This window comes from Aythya marila, assembly GCF_965140915.1.
Source record: "Aythya marila genome assembly, chromosome: 2".
In the NCBI taxonomy this organism is placed as follows: Eukaryota; Metazoa; Chordata; class Aves; order Anseriformes; family Anatidae; genus Aythya; species Aythya marila.
The window spans coordinates 31,434,302-31,445,847 of record NC_139043.1 but is presented as its reverse complement, the minus strand read 5'-3'; the positions used below and the strand labels follow the sequence as shown (position 1 = coordinate 31,445,847).

The window sequence follows — 11,546 nt, the reverse complement described above, 5'->3', positions numbered from 1 at the left end:
AGTTCAGGTTGGCCAAGGCCCCATACAGTCTGGTCTTGAACACCACCAGGGATGAGGCAACACCTCCAGGAATGGACCAATAATTTAACTTTATACCATATTTTAAATAAAGAATTTTATTTAAAAAAAAAAAAAAAAAACTTTATTTGTTAATTACATTCCTCTACACAAAGTAACCCTTGTTACTATTAGCTTCATACCTGTCTTCAGGCACCAGTGAGCACAGCCATTCACTGGGAACAAAAGCCCCTACAGTTCCAGCTTTCATTGGTGGTTTCTTTTTTCACTGGGCATAAGCCAGACTCAAACTGTTTGAGGGGGGAAGTAACAGGCACACATAAGCCACTATTTATTTTTGATCCTCATACAAGACACCTGATACAGGCCAAGATGAAGAGAAATCCAAAGATTCAGAGTACAAGCATGGGAACTCACAAGAGTGCAATTTGGAGGGATGGCAAAAAAGGAAGGGGGAGGGTGGAAATGCATGAATTTGGTTTCCAGCTAAAAGGTCTCTCTCCTTTTTCTCAGATGAACGTGCCATTGTTGCCACACAGAGATACGGAGAGCTGAGGCATTCTGTGCTTAAATCACTGTTTTTAATTTCAGAAAAAGGACTTTCCAACAAGAGAACTGATTGCTGCTGGTGAGAAAACATTTCTTATTCCTAACTTTCCTTTAATACAGAAATGAGTTTTGGCTGACAAATGCATTACAAGTCTAGTTATAAAAAAAAAAAAAAAAAAAAAAAAAAAAAGACAAATGATAGATGCTTAGAGATTAGTTAGCAAAATGTATGTTCTGATAGAGAAATGAAGGTAATTTTTATGTTTTTCGGGCTGTCTTTTTTTTTCTTTACTCAGTTTAACTAACATTGGATCATGTAGCATCAAAATTTCAGAATATTGAATTTCAATTGCCTCCAGCTAAAACTCCATAAATCATCCTTCCAAAACCCTGTGGATTTTCAATAGGGTGGTAATCAATTATTTAAGCTTCAGATAAATAATCATGTGACTTGGAGAGATTTACACTTTGATTGTTTGTGAATACATTATGAAAGGTAGTGTTTCACACATTCCATACCTGATTTATAGTGACATATCAGGTGTGATTTCAAAGCCATAACTATTTATGTTTACATAGAGTTTTAACAGGTTAATATAAATGCTATATTTTATCATTAACGTTTGACAGATAAACTAACATTACAGTTGTTAGCTTTCTGTGAAAGAGTTGCTTTAAAAACTGAGTTGTCAAGAGTAGCAGTACACCCCATAGAAGGGTGTATATATATATATATATATAAGTATAATGATCTGCTTTTGCTGACTCAAATTAGTGGTCTGCACCAACATAGTGAAAATTTGAATGGAGTTTCTATTCCCAAAAATTTCTCAGCCTGCAAGCTTAGCTAAAAGTTATAGTCTTTCCTTATGAAACACAGGAAAACTTTATGTTTTCTTATTAAAATTCTATAATGTCCAATCATTAAATTAATATGCAGAATTAATAAGCTCCAGAGGATGTATCTTTCTAAAACTCACTCTACAATAGAAAAGATGAACAAACTTAAGATGGAAGGTATGTGAAAGAAAGAACAATTCTGATGCCATGTTGGGGGTGAAAGGGAACTGTGATGGACAAGTCTGAGAAGAATAAATATTATGAGTGTATTAATTATTTTAGCATTTGGGGGAAATTTCTTCAGAAACACAGAATTGCAACAATAAAATGATACTTTTTTTTTTTTTTCTGTTTCTTAATGTGCTTTTTTTTTTTTTTTTTCCGGTCACTTAGATAGAATACTTTTTTTGAGATTGCCAGTTATTGGAAGCAGTATTTGAATTTGTTCACCAGAAATTGAACCATTAACAGTGATGTTAGTGGTGTTGGAGGATTCATTAAAGAAAGGATAAAACCTGCTGCACTTTTTATGCCTTCATGTCCTGAGAAGCACAAAGCATTTTGTTTTGCCAGTGCTCAGGTCTGTAATTCCACGTAAATGACACTACTAAATTCAAGTTTGAAATTTTCTTTATAAATGCAGGCAAAAGTGCTTTGGGGGGTTCTTTAATTTTTTTATTTTATTTTTATTTTATTTTATTGTCTGTTTAAGTCAAAGCACTTTATCAGCAGATCCTTTATCCTAAAACTCAACCTTTGAAAAATGAATCTCCGGTGAGGATCAGCAAGCTGACTGGGTGATATTCTGGGCTACACAGATTACATCTTCTAAGCTAGTACAAATCATTGGGTATTGTCCCAAACATCAGAGTTTTAATGTCTAAAGACAGCTGTACAGGGCAGAAATAAGAGTTATTTATTCAAAATATTTGGCTTTGTTTTGCCTCTCCTCAACCGTCACTTTTGTTCTCTGACTGTTATCAAAACCAGAATTACTGAAGTTCTTATAGTGATCTTTGTCAGGAAGAGAAGCAATCACCTTCAGAATATGGAAGCAGACAGGAACACTGGTGGATAGTTTTATTTGAGATGGAAATTGCTTTTTAAATCACTTTTTAAATGTCATGAAGAATAGGGGAAATATTTGAGTTCTTGTTGTGAGAAATAGTTGAAAATCAGAATATTTGTTTGAAAATTATCTCACAAGATAGTGGCTTCCCGATAATGCCCTGGTTCACAAAGTTAGGCTTTGTTTTCCAGTTTCCTTGCTGCACTGAAAAGGATCAAATAATGTTCCATTCAACATTGGCCTTGCCCCTTCTGCTAATTGCAGTCTCATCAAACCTTGCAATGGCAATCAAAAAGGAAAAAAGAGCACCTCAGACATTATCAAGAGGTAATGTATATTTCACTTTATGTAGTTATCTCCTCATCTTACCATGTAGGTCTGGAAATGTTTTTATTTAGAATATACCTGAAAGCATATATATACTTCCTTAGGTTCACTTATCTCTAAGGATAAGTGAAACACTAAGTAATGTATCTTTTTCCTCCATGTCATTTCACTCCATCAGTTTGTTCTTAAGAATATGTCTGAGGGCCTCATATAGCCTCTGTAATTTATGTCATTCACAGTGACCTAGTAGAAGCAAATAAACTAAATTAAGTCTCTGAAACCCATCTGCACTTGAAGAACTGTCAGTGAAAAAAATAGTTTTTCAGATGTCTATTAAAAGATAATTTGATATGGTAACTTATAGCTCCTGAAATACAATTTCATAACTTAGTTTCTGTGCAATTTTTTTCTACAGACCCATTTGTATATGCAGAACAACAGGTTGAGCCATTTGTGGGGTTTGAGGATGATCTTTCCTTTTCATTTTCATTTTCATTTCCTTATTAGCAGATAGTCACACTTAAAAGATTCTCTTGTGGTTCATGATTTTCAACCTGGATGTTAAATGAAGATGCTATTTTAAGTTCTTTATGTCTAATCAAGAAAAAATGACTGGAAAAATATCTGACTGAGGTCTTTTCCTATTCTCAGTCTTCCCTCTCCTTTCAGGTCCATTCACCCTCCAAAATTTCCAGCTCACTTCCTGAGCTGCTCTGCAAGCTGTGCAAAGCATGCAGACCCCATGGCTCACCTTTGAGTTCTTCCCATACAAAGCCTTGGCAGAGCCCTGCATCAGAGGCTAGTTGCTTGGGAGGCATCTGGGCAGCAAAGGGAAGTATAGGAACAGATCAACTGTAGGAACTGTACTGATGTTTTAAGTTATTCCATATGACCAAAAATAAATAAATAAATAAATACAGGGCAATCAAAAAGCTTCATAAAATACCAGAAACAAGGATAAACGCTTTTCCATATGAAACACTTCATATATACAGGACAGCATTTTCTAACCCCTGGACTAACCAAAGAGAAATATCAAATCACTTTTCGTAAGTAGTATCCACGGAGAATGGTTACACCCAATCTGGTACCTATTGCCTATCTTGCCTAGATCAGAATTCATTTTTCCCACTCAGCCAAAATTCAAAAATAAATAAATAAATAAATAAATAAAAGAGAAAAAAAAAAAAAAAAAAAAAAAAAAAAGAAAAAAAAAGCAAGAAGTCAATTTTATTGTGTCAGCTTTGAAACAAATTATCACAGAAAGCAAGTGTCAGTTTTCTAATTCTGATTTATGGGATTTTGGGATACTGCAGAGCCTTGAGCAAATTACATGTAATTTTCACAGATCAAAAGGGAATACTTAAGCATGCTGTAAAATGACCCCAGCTGACTTCTCTGTGTGACTACCTATGTCAGCAGTTGATTTCAGCCAGGGCTGGGAACACACTGGTTAAGAAGCCAAAACCCCACCATCAACCAGACAGATCTGAAATCAAAGTCACTCTCCTGAAAGAAGAGATGGCCTAGTAGACTCACAAGCAATTGTCCCATGAGAAAGCTAACAGCAAATCTCTGCATAACCAAGGCTGGACCAAGCATTGACCAGACAGTGCAAAAGAACGGGAGACTTAACATGGTCCAGACCCAGAAGCTATTCTGCCATGTGCAGATTTTTATTTAACAGACATTCTTTTATTAAATTATTTAATTAAATGAAGCACTTGCAACTCAATGGATTGAAATGTGTGACTCAGGAGTTATGTTTAAAACTATGTGTTCTTCAAAAACTATTCACATTAAAGTTAATATTATTTGACTTTTCATATTTTATTTTTCTCTCTCATTTTTATAAGCCAGCTTTCTTTTTAAACACATCTACAGCGTCTACATTAAATACAGAACAGACAATATGAAGAAGAAATATGAAGATATAAGGAATTTTGTCACTGATTTAGGGACCTCTAAGTATTCAGGAAGAGATCTAATGAGTTTGTCAAAGGACCTGAACTGGGTACAAATCCTCAGCTAGCTGAGGTCTGTTTTTTAAATATCCCAGTGCACCTATCAGCAGATTTAGAATTTGCATATCCACAGTGTTTGGGAATATTTGACTGGAAAAAAAAAAAATCCTATTTATTTACAACTACCAATAAATGTCAAAAATGTAATTTCTTATGAGTTACTGGCATGGCCACCAGTTAACCATTTTCTTATATTTCTAGGGTGGGGAGATGAAATAACCTGGGTACAAACTTATGAAGAAGGGCTTTATCAAGCAAAGAAAAGGTAAGAGATTACAAAATAGTTTGAGAGACAAAGCTGTTAATCAGACAGTCATGCTTGAATACACTGTAATGAAACAGAACAAAGAAGCACTGTCATGGTTGATTTGCAGACCACTCACTCAAATAAAACAGATTTTCTGCATATAAATAAAAGCACTTGTAGAGATCTTATGACTCTGAAGCAATAATAGACCATTAGGCAAGTCTGCTTTGAACACTGTCTTTTCTTTGTGGAAAGATGATACTGCTGTTCAACAACAGCAGTGTTGTCATTTGAATAGGCAATGATAAATAGACAATAATAATACAGTTTTTGTTTGTTTGTTTGTTTGTTTTTTAATGTATCATGGATCTCTGATTTCCTCCTCAGTCAACAGCTAGAAATCAATTATATTAGTTCTTGTATGGTGACTTACCACAATTTCTCACTATCCTGGTAGGACCAAGAGTTAAGTGAGTCATTCTCTGAGTTTCAGCTGAAAATATGTTTGAGGATGCATAACAATACTTATTTAAATCACTATTCCCATTAATTTTAGACTATAATAGTGTAGCACAAGATATTGCTAAATTGAAATTTAGCAAATTGAAATTTCAATTTAACAATATCTTGTGCTACACTATTATAGTCTAAAATCATATTTATATTATAGGAATCCTGTCTGGACGCCTACCTGGGCAACCTACTCTAGGGAACCTGCTTTGGCATGGGGATTGGACCCGATGATCTCTTGAGGTCCCTTCCAACCCCTACAATTCTATGATTCTATGAAAGCAAATTGTTTTTAAAGTAAATGACAATCAATTTCTTGTACCCTGTGAAAATGTCTATGAACCAAACAATTCTTGACAGTGACTGCAAATCAAGCATTAATAACTCATTGGCTGAACAGTAACACAAGTTGAAAAAATGTAGGAGAAAATGCATAGAATTGTTTTATATTTTGACATGCTAAAAAATATAAAACTTTGATAATCTATAAAAACATTTACCAAAATAAATAAATAAATGAAAATAAAATTAGAGTATATCTGTTCAAGAAAGCTTAAAAGAAAAAAAATCTTTTCATAGAGAGCATTTGATGAGAAACCTAATTTTATAAAAATTATTTCATTCCAGTTTGCAGATTATTTTTATTTTATTAATCATGGAGAACTACACGCCTAGGCTATATTAAATATCTCTTCAGTACTCATAGTTTGATTGTATATTAACTAGGAATGAAATGATTCTGACTCTTGTCACAGAATGCTGTGGTATCTCTCTTGTAGAATCTTCTACTTTAGAAAAACTATATAGACAAGGAAACTCTGTTCCTCTACTTTCTTTTATTTCCTTTGTCTCTTTTACAAAAATGCCTGTCATTCCTCACAGAATGCCTATATGGTTTTCCTGTGAGTTAACATAAGATGAAACAGGCTGCCCAGGGAAGTGGTGGAGTCACCATCCCTGGAAGTCTTTAAAAGACGTTTAGATGTAGAACTTAGGGATATGGTTTAGTGGGGACTGTTAGCGTTAGGTCAGAGGTTGGACTCGATGATCTTGAGGTCTCTTCCAACCTAGAAATTCTGTGATTCTGTGAAATGTAATTTGCCTTTTCCAGTCTGCTAGTAAAATTATCTATTTATGTACTTGTCAAATTATCTACCCACATGTTTTATTATTGTTAATAAAGTAACAAGCCACTGATGGTCATTCATCATTTGGAAGACTGCCAATACTGCCAAGGTAATTTTGATTTTTTTTGAGTGTTAAATTTTTGTAAACATATTTATAAGAAACTACAAATATCTATATATTTACCTTGTACTTACAAAAACTTATTTAAATAAATAGGTATATGAAATTGTAGTTGAAAAGCTATGAATTTATTACTATTTTTTTTACAAAAAGTACACTATGAACCTACTAAAAAAAAGAACATAAAATATTCAATGCTGCTGTCCGTCTATCCCTGATGCAGCACTTGTCAGTTTAAATTAAGAGTAACATATTTGTTACTGACTCATTGAACAGATTTAATATTGTTGGCCCTCCTGAGCGGGTAACTAGAGAAGCAGACAAGACTGATGAAATTGATCTAACAAGAATTTTCTGAGAATAAAGTACTTTTGTCAAGCCGAGACATGGTATCTGTTGAAACTACAGGCTTCATAAATAACAGAAGAGAGCTTCCATTTTCATAGCTGGGAGGTTGCACAGACAAGGGTCAAAAAAATAAAGGCTGTGACAGAGCCCTGAAGTGTCTCCTCAGGAATGTGAATCGCCAGTGACAGGAACAATGTGGCCAGTCTCCAGTACCCAAACACAGAAGGAAAAGCAGTGTTTGTGATGGACTTCAAAATGCTCATGTCTTTTCTAGCACTGAAGAAAGCTTTTGCTGAAAATGAAGAGGTACAAGAAATGGCCCAAAATAACTTCATTATGCTGAATCTCATGGTATGAAAGGTTTGGGGAGATTTGACAGGTATCACTATTTGGCTTGTTTTTTCTCTTTCTAAGTCTTGAATTTTTCATGCCATCTAATTACCTCTGGCATTTCAGTTACATGCATATATATGCATTTGTGTGTGGATATACACACACAAGTAGTACCTTTGGTGTTTCTGTCCTCTGGTATGAGATTGTTCACAAGGGATCCTACTCCAGGAATATATATTTACAGGAATATTTTAATAATTAGCTTTAATTTCTCTGCCAGCATGAAACTACAGATAAAAACCTGTCACCTGATGGACAATATGTGCCTCGAATCATGTTCATAGGTAGGTACAATATTTATGCACCTTTTCAAGATATGATTTCTGAATCTATGCAAGTGTCCTCTCCTGGGGACATCAAAATGAATAATTTTGTAAAAAGAAAATAGCTCAGAACTTGTCATTACCATTAATCTGGAATTTGGCAGACCTGAGTTCAGTTCTCCCTCTATCGGAGGCTTCAGCCCCTGTGAACTTCTCAAGTTACAGATATGTTCTGGGGGGTATGTTGTGTTTGGGAGCAAGGTGCCTAAATATCTATTAGCATCTGGGCCTCTGTTAACCCCTGTTAGCTCTTTGTCTTTCTTGCTAGCACTGTTAAGAGATAAAGTTTGCTGAAAGTAAATATCTAACAATGTAGATGTCCATAGTGCAGACATTACCAAAAAAGTCAATGGCCAGTGGAGTCTAAGAAATGATTTCTTGCATTGCAAAGTTGACTTTTGGAATAAACCAAATGAATTGTGCCCCACTGTACACATTCCTTTTCGCTGACTGCGCAGGGAACCTAAGGCGGCCAGCTCTGGCATAGCATCCAAAGTTAGGTGGGATGAAGCCCACACTCAAACAGAGCAAGGTAGCAACAGGAGTTTGATGATTAACTAACAAAAAATTTGTAAAAGGAACCTGTTGAGTAATGTTCACAACTTGCTTTCACAATAGAAACATTAAGATCCACAAGATCTTAGCTCTGAAGTCTCTCGGTAGGTCATGCTAATATTGCATTGTCTGCATCACCTTCACTATCTGTCCAGTCAAACTGGCCTCTCCTGAGGTAACCCCAGAACTTGTTATACAAGATATTTTTCTTTAAATATGGATGAAATGCATGCGTAATCAATCCCTTAAAAATAGCTGCATAATATAAAACTGAGCTCTAGCTTTTGTTCAGGATTTCTCCACATAAAGAGCAGTTGGTTGGAACAGAGCGTAACGGCCTCATAATTGTATGGCTGATGAAATCAGGACTTCTCAGGAACAGGGCTGTCAGTGCTGCACCATGGGCATCGCCTTCAGCTGTTGTGGAAAGCAGTGATTAATATGGTTATTTTTTCAGACCCATCTCTCACAGTAAGAGCTGATATCACAGGAAGATACTCTAATCGGCTATACGCTTATGAGCCACAAGACATACCATTCTGTAAGTGCCCGCTTCATGGTGTTCCATTTCACACTGTAAGCAGCCAGATACACACTAATCTCAATCATCTGTGCTTGAGAATCAGTTAAGATCTCAAAGTAATGAATAAGGAATGTGTGTGAGCATTTACAATCATTTATAATCATCTAACCTGTTCTAGCAAGACATGTTAGCCCATTAGTAGTAGTCCCACTGAATTTACTGGGACTACTCAGGTAAGACAAGTTGAAAGAGTTGTGTGAGAGCAATCAGGACCAAGATCTGAGCAGTTTGCTGGAGAGTGGTGAAAGTCACTATGGCTCAACTACAATATAATATCCAACTGCAATATGTAAACAGCTGGTGGTGGGAGGAAAACAGAAAAAAAAAATGCTGATGGTTACCTGAGTACCATCTATGACCCATATTTTGAAAAGGAATGTGATTTTTCAAGTTGAGCTAGTCCTTACACTATACCATCTACCTGACACCAGTGCAGTATCTCACTGCAAAAATGTATGTCACATCTGATTACCAGGTTTGCTGTTGAGAAGTAAAGAAGTTGAAAGGAATCTTGTCAAATCCCTTTAATTTAAACGTTTTGATTCATGAAAGTTTTTGCCTTCAGCTTTAGCATTCTTACGCAAAAACTTTTACTACATACTTTTACTATATGCAAGAATTTTTACTATATACTATACAAATCTCTAAAATATAATGTGTTAATGAATTAATTTTATAGTGAATAATATAGTGAACAATTTTATAGTGAATAATTTTATAGTGAATAATTTACTAATCAAAATAGATTTTCTTAATCATATAATGCATTTTAAGTACATTTTACTGTTCTTATTTATTTTTCTTTCAGTAATAGAGAACATGAAGAAAGCATTACGTCTCATTCAGACAGAACTGTAACAAACAGTGAAATGATCATAGCCTCTACAGGGTGAAGCTACACCAGGATATCCAATATTTTAAAATATTTTAGTTAACCCTTCTGTCTCTACTAGTATTTTGAACTCTAACCAAGCAACTTTAATATACCAGATTTTGTAAGAAATACATATGCATGATTTGGAGAACAAACATAAAAAGGCTATCATGCCCACTTGGGAAACAGAGAAGAAATCTATCAAACACTTGAAGTTAGTTTTCTGAATAACTGAAAGTGATGGTTTAAGGTGCAGCAACTTTGAGCTGCATTTTATTAATTCAGCTATAGCTTCATTGTCAGCTACAGCTTCTGATCAAGAGCTATGGACAATCTTTTTTTACGTCAATTTACAATTTATTATGTAAGGTAATATCTACATCTCAGCTCCTAATTTTTATTTTTATTTCATGTAGCTTGTAAGTCTTTAGTGTAGCTCAGATTTACATGCTTATTTCTCATTTGTTGGCAAATCAGACAGGAAGGTTCTTGCTATAGACTTTAGAATAGCTAATATAGAAAAAAAAAAAAATCTGAGATCCAGGCTTAGCTTTACTCGGTGTCTTTAACTATTATTCTGATAACTTAAAACAGAACATATTTATTATTCTGAGCACATGGTCTCCATGAAGTGATGAGAATCATCAAGTAAAAACTACAGGCTTTGCCATGATAAAAATACAGTGATGCAATAGAGATGGAAGGAGATAATCCCAGAACTCCACACCTGAGGCCAAGTCATGCTTGTAAAGTCTGATATAGAAAACAGGAGCAGGCTTTTCCTAGCTCTTTTAAATGCCATGTAAGGCATGTGAAGCTCATCACAGGCCATTCCTTCTTCTGCAGCATCCCAATTCAGACATCATGGTAGAAGCGTAGTGAAGGGATCTGTACTTACAAACTCCTCTTCTTAACAAAACCACCATGTGGAAGGGCATGCACTTATTTTAAGTAAAAAGCTTAAGTCAGTTGAGATAGTTTGTTATCCCAACAATATTCTTTTTCACTAGAGTAAGATGGTAAGTCATTAATCCACAGGAAGAGCAAGTGTGTTACATTCTGTGCAAGAAACCAATGTCACTTATCTGTGTAACCTGCCATTTCCTATGATGCTGCCTAAATGCACATATGAAAGATGTGTCCTTTTCAGGACATCTATGTCAATTTACAATAATGAGTAATAATTCATAATAAATTAGCTATATTGTGGCTATCTATGTCTTCATAGCTATGTAAAATTTGGATACAATAACATATTCCAACAGTGGTCATAAGTGGTTGGTAAAATCAGAGAAAATAGTCTTGTATAAATCATTAATGGTATATTGTCTTCATAATCTGTTAAATGTTTTGTTTCCTTTTTTTAAAAAAAAAAAAAAAAAAAAAAAACTGGGGGAAAATGCTAGAAAAAAAATTAAACTGGTGATCTCATTCCTTTGAATTGTATTTATTTCTGATCATTTCTGTCCAAATCTACTTAAGATGTAGTAACGTTTCCCACACTGTAGCTACATCCTCTCCTGAGCATACCAGAGATGTTCAGGAGAAAGGGATGTGAGCTAGCTGCCAGACATGACACAAGATAGGTATGGCAGTACTTTCAAAGTAGGGTTGAGAGAACACTGGAGAGAAGCACAC

The 11,546-nt window shown here is 34.9% G+C and overlaps 1 protein-coding gene across 2 annotated transcripts; it reads left to right on the top strand.

Moving 5' to 3' along the window:
• The first annotated feature begins 326 nt into the window (after positions 1 to 326).
• On the top strand, positions 327 to 10,219 carry AGR3 (anterior gradient 3, protein disulphide isomerase family member). Of its 2 annotated transcripts, none has more exons than XM_082752310.1 (8): positions 327 to 646; positions 2,668 to 2,803; positions 5,029 to 5,092; positions 6,768 to 6,820; positions 7,455 to 7,486; positions 7,794 to 7,857; positions 8,909 to 8,992; positions 9,843 to 10,219. In XM_082752310.1, exons 2-8 carry the CDS (start codon positions 2,698 to 2,700, stop codon positions 9,890 to 9,892), a joined length of 453 nt encoding a protein of 150 aa, XP_082608436.1. In that variant the 5' UTR covers positions 327 to 646; positions 2,668 to 2,697; the 3' UTR covers positions 9,893 to 10,219. The 2 variants fall into 2 exon arrangements, with proteins under 2 accessions (XP_082608436.1, XP_082608435.1); XM_082752309.1 differs by having other exon boundaries at positions 7,455 to 7,531.
• The last annotated feature ends 1,327 nt before the right edge of the window (positions 10,220 to 11,546 follow it).

Coding starts and splice junctions, on each gene's coding strand:
- AGR3 (XM_082752309.1), top strand. CDS start 2,698: ATGTTCCATTCAACATTGGCCTTGCCCCTTCTGCTAATTGCAGTCTCA. Junction 6,821..7,454: donor AGACTGCCAATACTGCCAAG/GTAATTTTGATT, acceptor TGTCTTTTCTAG/CACTGAAGAAAGCTTTTGCT. Junction 7,858..8,908: donor GCCTCGAATCATGTTCATAG/GTAGGTACAATA, acceptor TTATTTTTTCAG/ACCCATCTCTCACAGTAAGA.